The 19091-nt window shown below is 44.1% G+C and overlaps 1 protein-coding gene across 1 annotated transcript in view; it reads left to right on the top strand.

Moving 5' to 3' along the window:
• Positions 1 to 8237, top strand: part of lurap1 (leucine rich adaptor protein 1) — a 33950-nt gene extending 25713 nt beyond the window's left edge. Inside the window, exons 2-3 of the mRNA XM_056276773.1 lie at positions 2945 to 3866; positions 8142 to 8237. Coding sequence (XP_056132748.1) covers positions 2945 to 3799 — 855 coding nt within the window. The 3' untranslated portion in view covers positions 3800 to 3866; positions 8142 to 8237. The remainder of the gene's footprint in view (positions 1 to 2944; positions 3867 to 8141) is intronic.
• The last annotated feature ends 10854 nt before the right edge of the window (positions 8238 to 19091 follow it).

Raw genomic sequence — 19091 nt, 5'->3', positions numbered from 1 at the left:
GAGTCAAGTAAATTCTGTTTCATGCCATAAGCAATCATCAGATCAGCTGTCAACAAAGCTACTCGGGAAAGGACATCTATATATAAGTGTATATATATATACATACATATGTATAGCGGGGTTTTTTTTTTGGAAACCGCCAATGGTGTTGATAAATGTGCTCAACAAATGAGGAGTGGAATATTAAGATAGATGTAGGAAAAAAACACTTTAATGCATTTCAGTACAAGCTTGTTTCGTGCGTCACGCACTCATCAGCTGCGAATGTGATTCACTCTCTCTCTCTCTCTCTCTCTCTCTCTCTCCCTATATATATATATATATATAATATCCAAAAATAACAAGCCGGGCTTTGTAATTTTGCATCTTCCAGCTCAGTTCAGGATTCTCTGTATTTTTCTCCCCGTCTCTCGCCGTGTGCCGTGAGAGCCAGTGTAATTCATTGTTCCGTACAGCGTGTGACTTCGGCATCAGCAGATCTGCTGCAGCTCATTTGCCAGGCGTCTCATGCCTTTCTTTCTCCTTCCCCAAACTAGCTCTGCTGAGAAAGCTCCAGTTTTCCACCTCATGTCCTGTTCAGGGTAGCATTTCTGCTTTACAGGGTGTCCTGCTAAAGCTGAACAGAACTGTGGTGCCTTTGCGTTACACTCTTGTGTGTGTGTGTGTGTGTGTGTGTGTGTGTGTGTGTGTGTAATTAGCCTTAAAATGGATCTTACTCAAAAATGCTTAAAGGCAACTTGCCTGGCAAATATCTGAGTACATCTTGGCAGGTATGCAAAAATTAAAGGAATTTTATTTTAACTAAGGGCGCATCGCTCTAAGTCGATGCATATATGGTTAAGGTTTTGATTTTTAGGAAACTAATTTGGCAATGGCAGATACTGCTATCAGCAACACTGACAAGTAGGCCATAAAGACCAAAAATTGTCCTTACTGTACTAAACAAAATTTGTTTTCACTGTGCATTTTGCAAGACCTTTGTGTGAAGGCCCTAGGGTTGGGTATTCATATGGAAGTATGCATATTCAAACTGAAGATGCGGTCCCTTCTAATGCATCTCCGTTTAACTTGCAATGACGATTCAGAGATGGCTTGAGAGGGAGAATCGTACCGGGAAATGCTAAAGCAGTTGTACCGTAGCGGTTAGCTTTACCGGGAGGAGAATGGCTCGTGTAAACCGGCTGGCATCCCCCACGCCTGCAGATCATCTGTGAGAGGTATTTGTTTTTGTCATGACCACAACTGTATTTTTCATGTAATTGCTCAGCAGAAAAAAAGTGATCCTGCATGTGGTTCATCCATGTTGTTGCCCTCATAGACGACAGAGTTTGGAGCTCTTTAATGTGGATACAGATTTGTCGTCTGTTTAGTCTCGAGTAATAACGACGTTTCCAGACAGAGATGTATCATCAGTAAAGCCGCAACATTCCTCTGCAGGCGAAGCCTACATATGGACAGGAAGCGACTGATGCAAGCATTGTGCAGGGTTCAGGAGATGAGCGGCGGTGTGGCAGCATAGGATCAATGCGTTCCACTTCACCGTTTCATCGACTTGACCGGCAAGGTCGAGACAAACCCATAAAGGAAATAAGGGCGATAAACAATGAGTCCGAAAGGTCAGAGTGCAAAGCCTTGTGTAGGCATTGTGGCCTAAGGTTTGTGCTCTTTGACTCCGTTTCCTACAAATGCTAAGTGTACGGTTTTGGAAATGTTGTGTCATTACTGTACCCCTGAGAAATTAGTCAAAATGAGTGGGTTTGGTTTTACATTTCAAGTGGTCCTATTTGGGAGTTCTCTGGCTTGATCCTCTGCAAATAAAATAAAATTAAAAAAAATATCAGACATCAGATTAGTAAGTTACACATTGACCAACAAGTGCCCATCATCAGAATTTATTCTAATGATAATTCATCAAGGGAATGTCCTCTGTTTATGCACTGCATCACATGAGTGAGAGTGACTTTTTCCAAAACCAAGCTGAATTTTCAACGTTTGTGTGGCACACGCTGTTGACAGCTGGCACCGTTCTGCCACAGCCGGTTCAGTTTGTGGACCAGAGATGGTGGTGGTGGTGGTGGTGGGGAGGGTGTTGTTATAATATATTAGGGAGACATTAAGATGGATAAAGAAGAAAAGCCATAGCTGCGGCGGGGGGCAAATGAGAGAGAAGTAGAAAGGTGTGTGGGTATCATCAGGCCCAAAAGGCTAAAACCTGAAAGTCAGTTCTTTATATGACCTTCTGCTAATGTATTCTAGTGGGATTATTCATCACTGCACTCGTTCCCCCCCCCCTTTCATTCCCCCGTTTAGCCTTTTAAGCCTCCCACACACCATTCACATTAACGCCTGTTGTTTTTGATTGATTACCGCTTTCATTTACCTCGACCACTTTAACTCATAAATACACACAAATACCATTAATTTGCACCGTTCTCTCAGGGATTAAAAGTCAATTTCAAGCATGACTAATGAAACACGGTCCTTTTTTTCAGTTTCATCTCTTTTCACACATCATGTCTTCTGCCTACCACTGTCCTCCCCTGTGTTACTATCCCGCTTTTTAAACATGTTTTTACCTTTTATTCACTCTTCCACAATGGTATCTCATCTCTGCCTTCATCTTTTGCCATGCACCCTTATGACTTATTATTATAACAGTGTTCTCTTTCAGTTCTTTGTCTTGTTTCTTTATTCATTTTTTATTTTGCTACTTTCTTTTTTACTTCTTTACTTTGCAGTATTGCAAGTCCAGTACCCTTTGATCGGAGCGACAGATAAATACTGGTGGCTCTGTCCAGTCTGCAAACATCTCTTTCCTTTCCCAATACCCACCCGTAAACTAAATAAAAAGAGATTCAGAAAACGTAATCATTAACTTCAGCTTTTAAATGCATGCTCTTCTCTGTCTAATTCAACAACTTCTCCTCTTCTTTTCCCTCCCCAGGCTCACTTGCGCTCAGTGGACGTCAAAATCCTTCAGCAGCTGCTGGCCGTGCACGAGGGCATTGAGGCGGTGAAATGGCTGCTGGAGGAACGCAGCACGCTGACCAGCCGCTGCAGCAGCCTCACCAGCAGCCAGTACAGCCTGGGAGAGGGCCCGGACACCTCCTGGAGAGGCTCCTGGAGCAGCCTGCAGGACCCCCACGATAAGCTGGACAACATCTCCGTTGGCAGCTTCCTTGACACCCTGGCAGATGACATGGATGAATACGGCCCCTCCAGCTCGGAGTCGGTCATCTGCTCGGCGACACCGCTGGCCTCTGAGGCGGCCGGATGCTGCAGTCGGATAGTGGGTGGTGCTGGTGTGGGACCGAAGTCTAGAAACATGGTTTCTGGGGCTAATGGGGACGGGGTTGAGACTGCCGTAGAGGTTAAAAGTGGAACGGAGGTTAAAGCCAAGGCAGGGGGTGCTGTGAATGGAGTGGCAGCACCAGGGAAACCAGCAGTGTCTGGCAATGCCCCCCAAGCCAAGTCTGATGGCCCCAAACAAGAGGCTCCCACTTGGACCAAGGCCATAGAGATGGGTAAGAACATTTCCCTTGCTAAGGACAATTCTCAGACACAGGCCATTAAGATCAACCGTATGCAAGAGAAGTCAGCCAAGCAAATAACTAGTGCTGCTGACTCGACCCAACCCTGCCTCACTGACAAGAATGGGAAGAGCCAGAGCCCCAAATTTAAACCCTACATTAACGGAAAGATCGACTTGGAGACTTGCAAAATGAATGGCAAAATCCACCTGGAGTACGATGCGCACTGGCGGTGGGTGCAATCGCAAGAGGATGTGACGTTTTTGTGAGAAGGTCAACGGCAGTAGTGACTCATGGCACTATTCACAGCTCCCTCGGCAGTGTCATGATCCATAGGTGCGGGTATCAAAGATACAGCTGGACTGCTGTTAGGAAATGCAGATACTTAAGTATACTATTTTGGAAGAAACTGGGTTTAGATGACCAAGAGTGAATATTTTGCTTTTCTTGCTCACTTCTGCGACAGCAGTAACTTTTTACAAAGTGTTGATGTCAATGTTAGGGACGGTGCACATATAAAGACTTTAAGCCTACTAAGCCAAACCAGGCTGCCTCACACAAAAGTCAGTTTTAAAATCCTGTGTCCTATTTTTTCTCAGGGTCTTTCTTGGCACTCCCTGATTGTGAAGACTTTGGCTGGGACAGTGTTTTCATGTTAATTTAATTGAAGGAATCTCATAGTGTGGCTTCACGCTTAAGAGATAAAGCACACTGAAAAGACATGGTTTTACAAGATACCACACAGCTTTTCTTAGTTTATTTTTACGTGGACCATTATAATAATAATCAACGTTCTTTTCCGTTCGCAAAAATAATTGTGGTGAACCAGGAGTTTCCACTTAAGAGCACGGAAAATCAATCAGTATAATTTACGGCGTCATATACGACAAAAAATGTCCTCAGTCGACCCCGTGGATGAGCCGTAAAATTGATTGCGTTAACCCTATTCATTGAAAGTATATAACACAACAATAACTTTGGAAATTGAAGGTATTCCTTGCTAAACGGTTAGCAAATTCATCTGCAATACAGACGTTAAACACCAGGGTATGATGCAATCTGTCTCGGTCTTCCTGCCTTAAGTAGTAAGGCATTTAAATCGCAGTAGCTGACAAAGACGTACAATAAAAAGAGCCCTTAGGTTAGTGAAACCACGTTTTTATAATCCAGAATGTACCTAATTTGTGCATCTGTGTCTTTGTGGAGCCAGTACCTACAGTGCTTAACTGACCAATTGCGATAGTGTTTATTTAGTGAACCGCAATACCGCTACTCTGTGCATCAGGTCATAGTTGTGAATGGTCGTGAGCAAACCCTGAATATGGCTGAATAGTATCGTTACTGTCTGATGACTATAGTAACCCGTTTAACCGAGTTTAATTTTGAAAGCAGATGTTGTGCCTGATTGATGTAAACCTAAAATGCATATGCCTGTATTTTCTCTCCGAATATAACTGCACTGTTATGATAACCTTGGATTTATATGACTTAGTATTTTTTTCGCCTCCTTGCCGTCTGCTCGTGTGTGTAGAGGGTCGCTCAGACCCACCATCTTCGCATGCTGCCCATGAGAGCGTGGAGTGGTTCATGTGTTAGTTTAGCTGGATGGATATTGCATGGCCTCAGCTGGAAGCTTTACTGGTTGAATCGTGACAAATATGTGAAAGACTAAATACAGTCAGTGAGGAGAGGCAGCGTTCATGGAAGCCTTTTTGTGCTGGCTTATATAAGCAGTCTCTCAACAGCTACTGTTCACATAGGACAGCAACAGGAAGCTAACATTGTCTGCTGTTCGAGGCAGGAGTTGCCAAGACTACTGACAGGAAGAGGGTAATGTGTATGTATGTGTGTGTGTGTGTGTGTGTGTGTGCGTGTGTGAGAGAGAGAGAGAGAGAGAGAGAGAGAGTGAGTGAGTTAGAGAGGATGAGAGAGAGCAAGCAAGAGAGAGAGAGACAGAGTTGGATAGGACGAGAGACAGGGAGAGGGAGAGAGTTGGAGAGCACGAGAGAGAGAGAGCTGGAGAGGATGAGAGTTGGAGAGGACGAGAGAGAGAGAAGAGAGAAAGAGAGAGCGAGAGAGTGAGAGAGAGTGTGGGAGACTGCCTGCCTGTGCACAGTTGGTCCGCCAGATTGGGATAAGAATAAACGGGTCTAAAAGGTTTTCAAGTGTTTTTAACTTATTCATCATGCAGATGCTACTCTTCCTTCCGGCCATTTATCATGTTTATGTCGTAAGAAACAGTGCAACACATATATGCTACATCATACATACTTTGCCATAAAAATTAGACAAAAAACCTTTAATTTAAAAAAAGATTGTCTTTTTTTCTGTTTTGTTTTTTTCATTACCATTGAGTTGGAGTTCCTCTTTAAAATTCCGGCATACTCCCCACCCTACCTTTTATGAGCCTCTGAAAGAGCTGACATTTTAAGTTCTGTTCCCGTTAAGTCCTCTCTGTGTGATATCGCTTCATATAAATGTTTCCACTGTAACACTCAGCACTTGAATCACTGGCTTGTTTTAATTTGGTGCAGACGACGTTTCCTATGATGCCGCTGACTGCCCCGGCTGTTCTGGTTAAACCACCTGCTTCTGACTCCCTCAATCACATTTATTTATCCTTTTTGGGATTTTTTTTTGACGTTGTCACTCCCGATGAGTGGACTGCTCTCCAACTGCAGCTACTGCGCTCAGTTTACCCGCCCAGCACCTACCCATACACCTCCAACTCACAACCCCGTCAGATGCTTCGCCAGATCTCGCCGTGAATTAGCCGTCTTCCTTGACTACTCAGCACCATCTTTGTGTTCCTCCACATCTAATCTGCACTGTGGTGTTTGCCCTCTTTCCTTCCACCCTTATTTCCATCCTCCTGCCCACCACTACGCTGTCTCGATGGAAATGTGCAGTCGGTGCCACCGTGCACACTCCATGCGTGCACGATGCTCACTCATTTTAACCAGCACCGTAAAGGCGGGACCACAGAAACGATGACTGGTGATAGTTCTGCAGACAGACACGGAGTTATGCACTGAAAATTGGACTTTTAATGTCACAACCTCCACAAATAAAGGTCTTTTTAATGCCCCGCTGCCCTCTCGCTCTCTCCCGGTGAACCTAATATAAGAGAGCATCTATCCACCCATGAACGAGCAGCCCTACCATTAGTATAGACATGATGTCATTAGAGGCCTGCTTCACTTTTCAACATATGCGCTGGCTGTTAAACCGGATTACATGCCATAGAGACTGTCTGCTCCCCTAGTTTGTGGTTTTCTTTCAAATTTAGCTATTCCATATGGAAAAAGCTCCGTGTTATTACAGGGAGCTAAGCTGTGAAACACATTAGGTGAAACTATAGCATTCAGTTTATCTGGAGCCATGAGCCGTGATGCTCTCATGTAGTTCTGGCATGAAACACCTCCGTGAACACTGAAATTGGAATCTGAACATTGTTTTTAACACCTACTTATCAGAGAATCACAGCTGTGCCAGTCTAGACGCCAAGTACCGCCGCGTAGAGCCTGGTTCTTTTTCAGTACAAAGTAAAACTGCTTGCTTCATTCACTGAAAACTGACAGCGACGGAGTTCAAAACCGTGCTTATGTAATTGTTTTGATAGGAATTGCATTATAAAATGAAGATTGGAAATTCAGCCAATCTGCAAGGCCCGTGGGATGTGTTTTTTGGTTTTTTTTTACTCCATGCTTACTACCGTTTGCCTCAGTGGGCATGGTTGCGGTAACAAACGTGGCTATTTCCCCATACATTGAGGTTTCATCCCTGTATGATGGAGCCCACCATTCATCTGATGCCCAGTGTATGACCAGTGTATTTATTGCCTTGGCTCCTGGTGCTAGGCACCCCAGCTATTACTGGCACTTGACAAACACAGCTCGACTACACAGAAGAGCGGATATCCACTCAGTTGCCGTGACAACAAAACCAGCCAGGCTTCAGCACTGGTGGCCTGCAAAAAAAAAAAATCTTGAGTGCAGCGTTTGGCAGCAGCTGTAAAATAAATAAATAAATAAAACTATAATCACTCAATATTTTAAAGTATGTCATCTGATTACAGTGTTAAACTAGAGTAAGCAATAATCGGTAATTGTTTATTGTGATTTAGTGTGACGCATGATATTCAGGTGACGTTTCAGGCAGTTTCATTTCAGCACAGTCAACCACTGTTTCTCACACCCCCCACAAGTCCAGCTGGCATTATAAAGCCCCCGCCACACTCTGTAACGCAAGGCGAATAGTGGAGATCCCAAAGAGAGGCTTTTTGTTGGCAAAAGCCTGGGCTGTGTTTGAGCGGCTTGAGGAGAGCGGCTAATTGTGTCTCCCCGGATTTGAGAGGCAGAATGGGGGAATAAACCGAGAGCCGGGCAGGGTAACACGCAGTGCAGAGAGTTGAAAAGAAGCTTCCGCCCGCGATTTCCTGCTGTCCCCGCACCCCGCACACACTCAAACTCACACTCTTATCCCCGCGCTGACCGACGGATGTGCACATTCTCAAAGAAAAAGAGCCATTAGCAAGAGATTTTACTCTCAGCGGCACTCTTATTTATGCCCTTCTCACTGTGTGTGTTCTGTTTTGGTTCCTAAATTCAGGTTGGACAAAGACAAGGTATTGCGAACTTGAGTGGACCGGCTGCATGCACACTTTGCACAAAGCGAGGCCTAAAATCGAACTTGGGCTTCACATTGGGGGCGAGGGACAGGAGATAAGCCAATGAGACTGACAACAATGCATTGGGTCAGTGGACATACCCACCAGGGTCTTGCTCGTGGAAAAGTTAATATTCTGATCGTGCAACACATTTTTATGATTTTGTCAAGCAGAGAGAAGCATTATTTTCTGTGGAAAGCGGAGACGCTCATCGAATAACTGGTATGTTCCTTGATGTTCAGAATTATGTCATGCATTATGCAATATATACAAGCCTATGATTAAAGACATTTCAAATGTTTAAGCCTGTGTCTTTGTTCAGTTCTAAAATACTCCGACATGAAGATCATACCAATATTATTCATCGAAAACAACCCATGGGAACGCTTTGTTTATCTATCCTCTCAGTCGCCTGGGGTTAGTTTGGGAAAACTTTGGCTTTGTATCAAATATTTCCACTAGAGGAAGTAAATAAGATAATCATTCCCCTCTTGTCTTGCTCCAAAGTTGTTTTGCTCTCCTTGCTTCCTTCGTAAGCTACTTAACATGCTTTCAGCAAACCTCGCGCAGATTCTAATCAATAATATCACTCTCACACACACACACACACACACACACACACACACACACACACACACACACACAATCGCCCCATTCCAGATCCATTAGTACTTAACAGATTTTTATAGCCACTTAACAAATATCTGCAAACACAACTATGTGCACACAAACCCGGCTCTAGACAACGGGGCCCTGAGCAAGATTTTCTTTAGGACCTGATATTGTATGAACACATTGGCAAGAATAGTCCTGCAATCTACGAAGTGGGCATAACCCTAGCATGACATTAATACACAAAACGCACATTCGTAGTAAACATGCCTTCATGCAATAGATGTTCATTAAGAACAGTACCATCACACCTTAAATCCACTTCCGGTGTGGGAAGATGGCGGCGGCCTTACCCAGTACCGTCCATGCAGCGTCTTTGTCTACGTCCAAGTTTGTGTCTTTGTTTGATGTGGAGTGCTGGTGCTGGATTGGCTGGGAGAGCTTGGTCTGCCGCATCCTGTGGGCCCAGGGACCACGGCCCTGCCTGGAGCTACGCCCGAACACTAAGGGCGGTCTAACAGGATGCAGAAGCGGGGCAGGCTAAGCTAACAGCTAGCCCACGCAGACCGGCAGTTCCGATAACACCAAGGGCGGTCAGGCGGCAGCCTTGCCTAGTGTTGACTGTGTTTTAGTGTCATCGCGTGGAGTGTGGGGAGGTGTGTCGAGGGTGTCTGGCTGGGACAGCTGGTGTTTGATCGGCTGGGGGAGTCTGGTCTGCTGTGTCCGGTGGGCCCAAGGACCAGGGCCCTGCCTGGAGCTGTGCCCGAAGAGGAAGCACTGAGGGCAGTCTGACAGGATGCGGAAGTGGGGCAGGCTAAGCTAACTGCTAGCCCATGCAGACTGACTGTTCCAACAGTCATCCTGGCTGGCGTTCGTTCTCTTGGACAGCGATTTTTTTGTTTAGTTTGGATATGTGTTAGTTCTGATATATGTGTTCTTGTCGTTTTTGGATATGTGTTTTTGTCTTTGTGTTGCACTGCTGTCATTCAATAGATGTTCATTAAGAATTATACCTTCACACCTCAAATCAGGCGTCTCAGCAACATCCTCAAGGCACAGTCTTCCTAAACCGTCTACCAAACACGCGGGTAATACAACACTTGACGTCAGGAACGTTGGCAGAAAGACAACACAACCCAGCCAACATGCAACAGTAGTCATACAACTCAGCATAATCTAAAATGAAAACAAAGCTCACAACGCGTAGAAGAATTAACACTGTTGATGTGAGGTGTGAATGAGCATATACACCAACAACATGGGAGAAACTAACACAGACGTAATCTGCGATTCCTCCAGTAAGGTGATTTAACAGTTGCCTTGTGTGCACAGAGTATTTTGCAGGGCATAGAAAAGAGGTTTACAATGTGCCTTAAGTGGAGCTGCCAGAATGACTGGAGGGATCTAATTATGCTTAATGGTCTCTCAACTACCCATGATAATATCACGTAAATACCCAAATACAATATATGAGAAACATGTGGCCAAATGTGACAAACAATAAAAACAGATTCCAGTTTGATGCTGGATCAGCCACAATGCTGTCGGCTCAGCAAGTGGCAGAGCAGGAGCCACACAAAAAGCTGCATCACCGCCCCGATCTGATGATAGATGTCAGACATCTATAGTGAAAAAAAATCAAATCCAAAGCATAATTCATAACTTCTATAGCCAAAAATAAAGCTGGGCTAAATATAACACGAGGAAAATTAAACGTTTCAAGACATGTTTAAAAAAATAATTAAATAAAATGGTGGAAACATTCATGTTTAAAACTTAGCAATCTGTGGTTTCCCTAAAGCTGTAAAGTTGTTTTTTATTTGACTGTTTGTCTGTTTGTGTTTGTGAGACAGAGAGAGAGAGAGAGAGAGAGAGAGCGAGAGAGACGAAAATTTGAATATTTAAAACAAGTCTAAGAGACTTGATATCTTTTTAATATAAACACTTTTTGTCAAATTAGAAACACTTAACATGCATCTTTCAACAATCCCAAAAATAACTGGGGACGTTCAATCGACAGAGAGTGAGAGAGGCAGAGAGAGAGGCAGAGATTTTGATTTTAAAAAGGTACATTTATTCCAAATACATAACAGTCCAACAGCTGATACTCACACACAATCATCTCTTTATAATCCAGCTCATACAAAAAAACAGTTTCAGGGGAAAAAAAGACCATAGAGTAGTCTAAACAAGTATTTGTAAAAACAGAAGTTCAAAATAAAATAGCCCAACATAACAAACACAAACACAACTCAGGGGGTTTGCAACAACACAACATCCTGTCCTTAGACCCTCGGTTGGAATGTGGAACAACTCCCTAAAAAACACTTTAACTAGGAGAAAAAATGGGAAGAAACGTCAGGGAGAGCAACAGAGGAGGGATCTCTCTCCCAAGATGGACAACGTGCAATGGGTGTTGTGTTTACACAATGTACATAACAAATAAACAATTACACAGAGGAAGAGGTTGGCAAAGAAGAAGTGGGACAGTAAGAGAGATGAAGAAAGTCAACAGGAGTACAAGGAGACGCAGCGTAAAGCGAAGCGAGAGGTGGCAAAGGCAAAGGAAAAGGCGTATGGTGAGTTGTATGACAGGTTAGACACTAAGGAAGGAGAAAAGGACTTGTACTGATTGGCTAGACAGAGGGACCGAGCTGCAAATGATGTGCAGCAGGTAAGGGCGATCAAGGATAGAGATGGAAATGTGCTGACAAGCGAGGAGAGTGTGCTGAGAAGGTGGAAGGAGTACTGTGAGGGGCTGATGAATGAAGAAAATGAGAGAGAGAGAAGGTTTGATGATGTAGGGATAGTGAATCAGGAAGTGCAATGGATTAGCAAGGAGGAAGTGAGGGCAGCTATAAAGAGGATGAAGAGTGGAAAGGCAGTTGGTCCTGATGACATACCTGTGGAGGCATGGAGATGTTTAGGAGAGATGGCAGTGGGTTTTTTAACTAGATTGTTTAACACAATCCTGGAAAGTGAGAGGATGCCTGAGGAGTGGAGAAGAAGCACACTGGTACTGATTTTCAAGAACAAGGGCAATGTGCAGAACTGTAGCAACTACAGAGGTATGAAGTTGATCAGCCACAGCATGAAGATATGGGAAAGAGTAATAGAAGCTAGGTTAAGAGGAGAGGTGATGATTAGCGACAGCAGTATGGAAAGAGCACCACAGATGCGATGTTTACTTTGAGAATGTTGATTGAGAAGTATGGAGAAGGCCAGAAAGAGTTGCATTGTGTCTTTGTAGATTTAGAGAAGGTGTGATCTCATCGTGATCACCTTTTTTAACCTGCTCAACCTTCCCACCTTCCTCTCCTGCCTGCTCAGTCTGTCCGTTTTCCTTGCGTTATCCAGCCTCGGTCTCTTTCTGTTTCACGACCTGGTCTATTTCTCCTGCCCCTCGCTCCCCGGCCTCCTGTCTGCCCCGTGCCGACTCGGCAGCGCCGTCTTCAGCCGGAGATGCACCTCTCATGGCGGCATCGGGAGACGCTTCAGATTCAAACCCTCCGAATTATCTCTCGGAATCATGAAGCCTTGTCTCCTATGGGACACAACGTGTCTCAAGTGAGGAGACTTGCAACCCGAAGAGCAGAGGTGGAAAGTAACGAAATACATTTACTCAAGTTACTGTATTGAATACTTTTTTTGTGTATTTTGTATTTTTTAAGTACAATTTAAAATCGGTATTTTGTATTTTACTTGAGTACGTTTTGACTCAAGTATTGTACTTAGTTACTTTATAAATCATATCCGTTACTGAGTAAAAATAACAATTCAACCTACAGGGGAAAAATACGCGCCAGCACCATAGACAGTAAACCAATGGCCAGAACCAACAGTGACAAATGATGATGTGATTAGCACTGGCGCGTGAACATAGAGGGCACGTGTGGACAAGCTAGGTTAGTGGGCACGAAGTTTTTAGTGCTAGAATGGAGGTCGACAAAGCAGGCACGGCCAGCGGCCAGCGGTCCAGAAGACCCGGACCTAGAAATAATAGATGAAGCTCAAGCTGAAACATCGAAGTCTGTAGAACTAGATGCAGAAAAAAATCCTTGGCCACATTTGGAAGATTTCTTTTTGTTCAAGCGTAGGAAAGGTAACAGCATCATCATGCAGTGCAAGATGTGCCTCCCAGCAGTGAAGTACCTGTCTGCTTTCAACAACTCCACTTCAAATCTGCAGAAGCATGTTTTGGTAAGTATTTCTGCTGTCTCATTAGTAGTTTTATTTAATATAGCCAACCCAGGCTCACCCCATTTCGTGGGCATTTTTATGCTAGCACCTGCAACCATTGACAGTAGAAGAAACCCACAGCTAGCCAGCACATTCTAATTAGCTGCTATGCTAACATAATCAAACGTGACACATCATTAAGTACCAAATGAACTCGCTCCAGCCGACAATCCGCATGTTTATCGTACTTCAAACAGATACAAAACGCGTAATGTATATTTGCAGTCTGTTTAAGTCTTTAGAACATTGGCTAAATTTGCATAACAGCTAGCCCCTGGTACTTGAGTGTGTAAAGGCTAGCTGTTAGTTGCTAGTAGTCTTGAGTGGACTCGGGGAAATTAGCCTTGGTTAAGAGGGTCCCACACCTTTGATGTCCTTGCAGGGGCACTTGACGACATACACTGTCAGTATAGAATTAGGGGCAAAGTGGTGAGAACCACAACAGATAGTGGCTCAAACTTCGTTAAAGCTTTTAGTGTCTTCGGAGAACATAGCCAGTCTGAGGATGCAGAATCAGATGCTGAGTCGGACAGAGATTCAATTGATGATGAGCCCACAGCCAACTACCTGGACACATTCAGCATCCTGGAGCAAGATAATGGCCTGGAGTACCAACTTCCTACACACCAAAGGTGTGCATGCCATCTTCTCAACTTAGTTGCCATAACAGATGCTGAGATAGCAGAAAAGAAGATGGACACATACAAGAGACTATCACGTGCAGCCTTTGGGAAATGTCAAGCCATGTGGAACAATACAGGTCGTTCATACATGGCAGCAGAAGTTGTGGAAGATCATTGCCGACTCCAGCTCATCCGACCAAATCAAACGCGGTGGAATTCAACATTCATGGCTGTGGAGAGAATCATACGGATCATACAAGAGAAAGGGGAGGAGGCAATCAGGAATATTTGTGAAGAATTCAAATTGAAAACGTAAGTTTTAATTTGCACTTCAACAGTATGAAAGTGTGAATGTGTGTTTACATACTTGAAACTTAACTTTTCCTGCTTGATTTCCTAACAATTGTTTGTATTCTATTTATGCCAGGCTGACTCAAGCAGAAATTGCTTTCCTGACTGATAACTGCTCGGTGATGAAACCTCTGGTAAAGGCCTTGAACATACTTCAGTCAGAGACCAACACACACTTAGGGTGGCTTCTTCCAGTGATATGTCAGCTACAAGCAAAACTCAAAAGGCAGGAGACCTCATCCAAGATGTGTCTACCACTCATCAAAGCCATTCAGGATGGTGTCCAAAAGCGTTTTGGTGAGATGATGATGGACCCAGAACTGATTGCGGCAGCAATACTTCTACCGAAGTTCAAGACCACCTGGACAGAGAGGCCTGATGTCATAGAAACAGGTATGATTGCATCTTATAATAAACTGCTTTTCAACAGTTTATTGGAGATCTACTTTGTTTTATACTCAATACAATGCGGTCAGTGCTATAAGGCATTATGCATTATGGTGCACTCTTGGTAAATTAATCAAGTCTTAATTGTCAGAAATGTGTTGTTTGTCACTCGACAGGTCTGGCTTATGTCAGACAACACCTTGACCAGATGGCAGAGGTAGAAGTGGAGCAAGTTGGACAACATTCCTCAGATGAAGATGATTTCTTCTCCTCAATAAAGTCCAGAAGGTCAGAAGGTACAGGGGAGTTGGAAGGGTACCTAGCCTGTATCCCAAACGATATGGATCTGCTAAACTCCTTTCCAAATTTAAAAAAACTCTCTCTGAAACTCAACACCGGCCTGCCTGCTTCAGCTGCCTGCGAGCGGCTTTTCAGTTGTGCTGGATTACTGTTCACTGCAAAGCGAGCAAGGATGAGCTCAACTAACTTTGAAAATCAGCTGCTGCTTAAACTGAACAAGAAGTTTGTAGACTAGGTTATAGGTGATTTAGGGTGTCACAAAACTAGTGGCCTTGATTTGCAATATTCCTCTCTGGAATATTGCTGCTCTTTTATGTTAGTTCCTTTAATTTTGTAACACTTGTGAGCGTCATCATGTGGACATTACTTTGTAGTTTGTACCTCTCTGAGAGAGAGAGACAGAGAGAGAAAGTAGGCGTGCACAAGCCTGTTTAATGTTTTTACCACTAAATGGATGAGCTCAATTAACTTTGAAAATCAGCAGCTGCTTAAACTGAACAAGAAGTTTGTAGACTAGGTTACAGGTGATTCAGGGTGTCACAAAACTAGCGGCCTTGATTTGCAGTATAACAGCTGTTGCTGTTGGTGTTGACATGTATGTTGTTGTAATTACACTTACATTTGTGTAGGTATTCTTTGTTGTTATCGCACTTACACACACATGCCCTCTATAGCGCTCTTGCAGCTGTGGAGATGGCATTAACACATTCTCATTCTTTGACGGTTAACAAACACACACACACACACACACACACACACACACACACACACACACACACACAAGCATGTCTCCTCTGGAATATTGCTGCTCCTTTACGTCAGTTTGACTTTGTAGCAACACTTATGAGCGTCATCATGTGGGCATTACTTTGTACTTTTTACCTGTGTGTGAGAGAGAGAGAGAGGGTGAGAGGGAGAGAGAGGGAGAGTGTGTGCATGTGAGAGAGAGCGTGAGAGAGAGAAAACGTGAGAGTAAGCATGTTTAATGTTGTACCACTAAATGGATGAGCTCAACTAACTTGAAGATGCTACTTAAACTGAACAAGAAGTTCAGTTGTTGTGAAGTTATTGTTATTGCGCTTACATTTGTTACACTTGTTCTTTAATTTAAAACAAAATAGTTATGGATTTCTGACCCCTTGTCCTATTTTTACTACCCTCACACCCCACACAAAGAAAGTAACTAAGTAACTTTTACTTAAAGTACATTTCAAATGAACTACTTTTTACTTTTACTTGAGTACATTTTCAGATGAGTACTTTTACTTCTACTTGAGTAATATTTCATCAAAGTATTGGTACTTTTACTTGAGTACAATATTTTTGTACTTTTTCCACCTCTGCCGAAGAGACCATTTTTATCGGGGACACTAGCTGTCCGTATCTTGCAAGGTCCTTCTCTAAAGCGGCATTACTCATGAACGGGGGAGCATTAGAAATGATGATTCTCGTGGCAGGATTAGCCAGTGGCAGAACGGGAGTCAACGTGTCCTTAACCACCACACCGCTGTCCACCACCTGGTTGGCTTTATCAGCACTATCGATAAACATGACCACAGCACTGTTCATCCTGGATGCTGATTTTATGCTTCCATATCCCACATGTTCGTCTACCGCGAGGCAGCACTCCTCCACCCAGCATTTGACCACCGGGCCACTTTAATCGCGTGCCGGCGTGCCAACCTTTCAAACGCCGTCCCTCCACCTCCCACAGTGGCCATATTGCCCCGCTGAGGGCGGTAGCACTGCTACCGAAAAAGAAAACAACTCCACTTAGACTTGTCACCGAAAAAAAAAACTAACTAACTAAAAGACAACAAAAAAGCACATGAAAGGGGAAAGGCGGATAGATAAAAGCTCGTTTTAGAAAACCGTTAATACCGAAGCAACAGGCTGCTACTCCGTCATCACTCGCACTTCCGCTCCGAGAGAGAGAGAGAGAGAGAGAGTTGAGTTTTAAAAAGTACATTTATTCCAAATGCGCAACAGTCCAACAGCTTACACCCAAACACAACCAACTCTTCATAATCCAGCTCATACAAAAAAAAAACGTTTCAGGGAAAAACAAAATCCACTGAGTGGTCCAAACAAGTATTCGTAAAAAACACCTCTTTCAGACAGTTTTTACTTCGTAGCTATAAAATAAGTCCCCATGTGCGGCATGGAGACCTCATGTTGAGCAGCTGAGCTACAGCCTCGGTGTTGTTGAGTCCCAATCCTGCTGCAGCCACTATGCGCTGTGGGGTGATGGTCGTGGAGGAAAACAGTTTCTGGGAAATCCTGGAAGGCACCAGTCGTAGAAAACCAGCCTGGTTCCATGTATCAGTGGCTCCTCCAGCAGCAGTAGGAGGAAGAACGCCCGGTGCAACACACTCGTCAACCAGCCTGTTCTTAAACATCATCAACAACATTGACCAGGACGGGACACGATTTGTCTTATATTGCCTCTGATTCTTCATGTTGCAATTCTTGTTTAATTTTCATAACTATTTTACCTAGCCTGTATATCAGTGTTTCTCAACCGGGGGTCCGCGGACCCCTAGTGGTCCGTGGTGTAATTGCAAGGGGTCCGTGAAAATAAAATATCTTTAAAAAAATCCTATGACATTTATAGAAATAGGATTATTTTACTCAAATGTGACTGAGACCTTTATCTACCTAAACTATAGAGGGTAACAGGACTTTTTTCTCTAATTACATGTTTCACAAGTGTAATTTATTGTATTTTAATAAGAGATCTTGCTCCCGTTTGCATTGTTAAAAGTTACTGCATAAAAATTCTGTTGTTACATATATCTGAAAGTTACTGAATACATATTCTGTTTTGTTACATATATCTGAAAGTTACTGCATAAGAATTATGTTTTGTTAACTATATCTAAGTTACAACTGAAAGCTCTTATTTTTGCCCCAAAGAGTGAATAAATGCTATAATGCAATTTAAAATGCAGTTTCTACTGTTTCTATCAAATTGCAACCCCCCTCCCCCAAGATCAGGTGGAGGGGTCCTCAGGGTAGATCAAAAATACGCAGGGGGTCCAGGACCCCAAAAAGGTTGAGAACCACTGCTGTATATCTCCTGATCAGTGTAGCCGCATCCGTCTTTGTGTCCCATCTGGGATTTAACAGAGTACAGAAACAGCTCTTTGTCTGCAAAGAAGTCCTCAAGTTTGACATTTCTCAAACTTTTTGCTCGTTGCAAGAATTTCTTAATCTGGCGTGCATCGTAGTGCTCCTGCTGTGCCACCCCTGACAACTGGGAGGAAGTGTGAGTCTGGCTGTCTACACCACCATCCTCCTCCAACTCATCTTCAGACATTTGTACCTCTGGCTGCTTCTTCTTTAATACAGGTACCCGGCTGCCTATACCACAGTCCCCTTCCTCCTCCTCTTTCTCCATAATCAACTCATCCCCAGACAGGTGCTCCTCGTAATGCCTGCTTCTCTCCCTTGTCAATGCTCCTTTCTTGGCTTGAGAGCCACTCGTTTCAGCCGCCTGCTTTCTCTTCAGCACAGGAACCTTACAGACTTTTTCGTCTTCCAGCAAGTCCTCCTCACTGCTCAACACTACACCTTCTGCAGCTCCACCTGTAGTGTTTGATGCCATTGCCCATTCACGTTGTGCTTCGTTTTCAACATTTACGTTTTCCTGTTTAGACTTCTCACTATGTTCAGGTGGTTCAGTTTTGTCGCTGTGATCTGGACTCTGTCCCTTTTCTGTTGTCTCTTCGTTGTTCTACCTGGTTTCACTCTGTTCGTGTCCTCTCACTTCTTCACTCTGCGTTTTGCCATCGGAGGGATGTTTCTCAGGACAGGCCCGAACCAAATCACCCTCTCCCCCACAGCCAAAACACTTCAAGGTCCCAGAGTTTACAAAGATGACACTGTGGAGTTAGAAAACAACGAGACAGGAGACGTGAGAGTAGACGTAGTCGAGGTAGTTTACTAGCTCCAACTTAGCATGTCATACATTCGACAACGACACTGAACTGTGAACCGGAAGCGGAAGTGCATTATCTGACCCCTCGCCTCTTCCCTTAAAGGTACACCGTCCTCTTAGGTGAATGTCTCTCGTTATATAAATGTGGGTCACCACACAGGCCCCCCCAGAATTCACCTACACAAAACAATGCAAAACAGCAAAAGTGCAAGTCATGAACATAAAAATAGACTCTACAACAGAACAGTCAATGACATAGTGCAAAGTCACGGGGAAAACAGGTGACGAGTCGGGGGGCGGACCCTGCGGCCATAACGGCTGCGCTTCACAGGAGGGGAAACAGATGGGGCCGAAACCCGGGCCATAGGCGGGGCCGAAACAGGAACAGAGGCAGGTGCCGGGGCCGACCTAGGAGGGCGCCCCTGCTGCGGGGGTAGGGC

This window comes from Lampris incognitus, chromosome 3 (assembly GCF_029633865.1).
Source record: "Lampris incognitus isolate fLamInc1 chromosome 3, fLamInc1.hap2, whole genome shotgun sequence".
In the NCBI taxonomy this organism is placed as follows: domain Eukaryota; kingdom Metazoa; phylum Chordata; class Actinopteri; order Lampriformes; family Lampridae; genus Lampris; species Lampris incognitus.
Note: the sequence above shows the minus strand (reverse complement) of the source record. Positions and strands in the feature narration are given on the sequence as shown.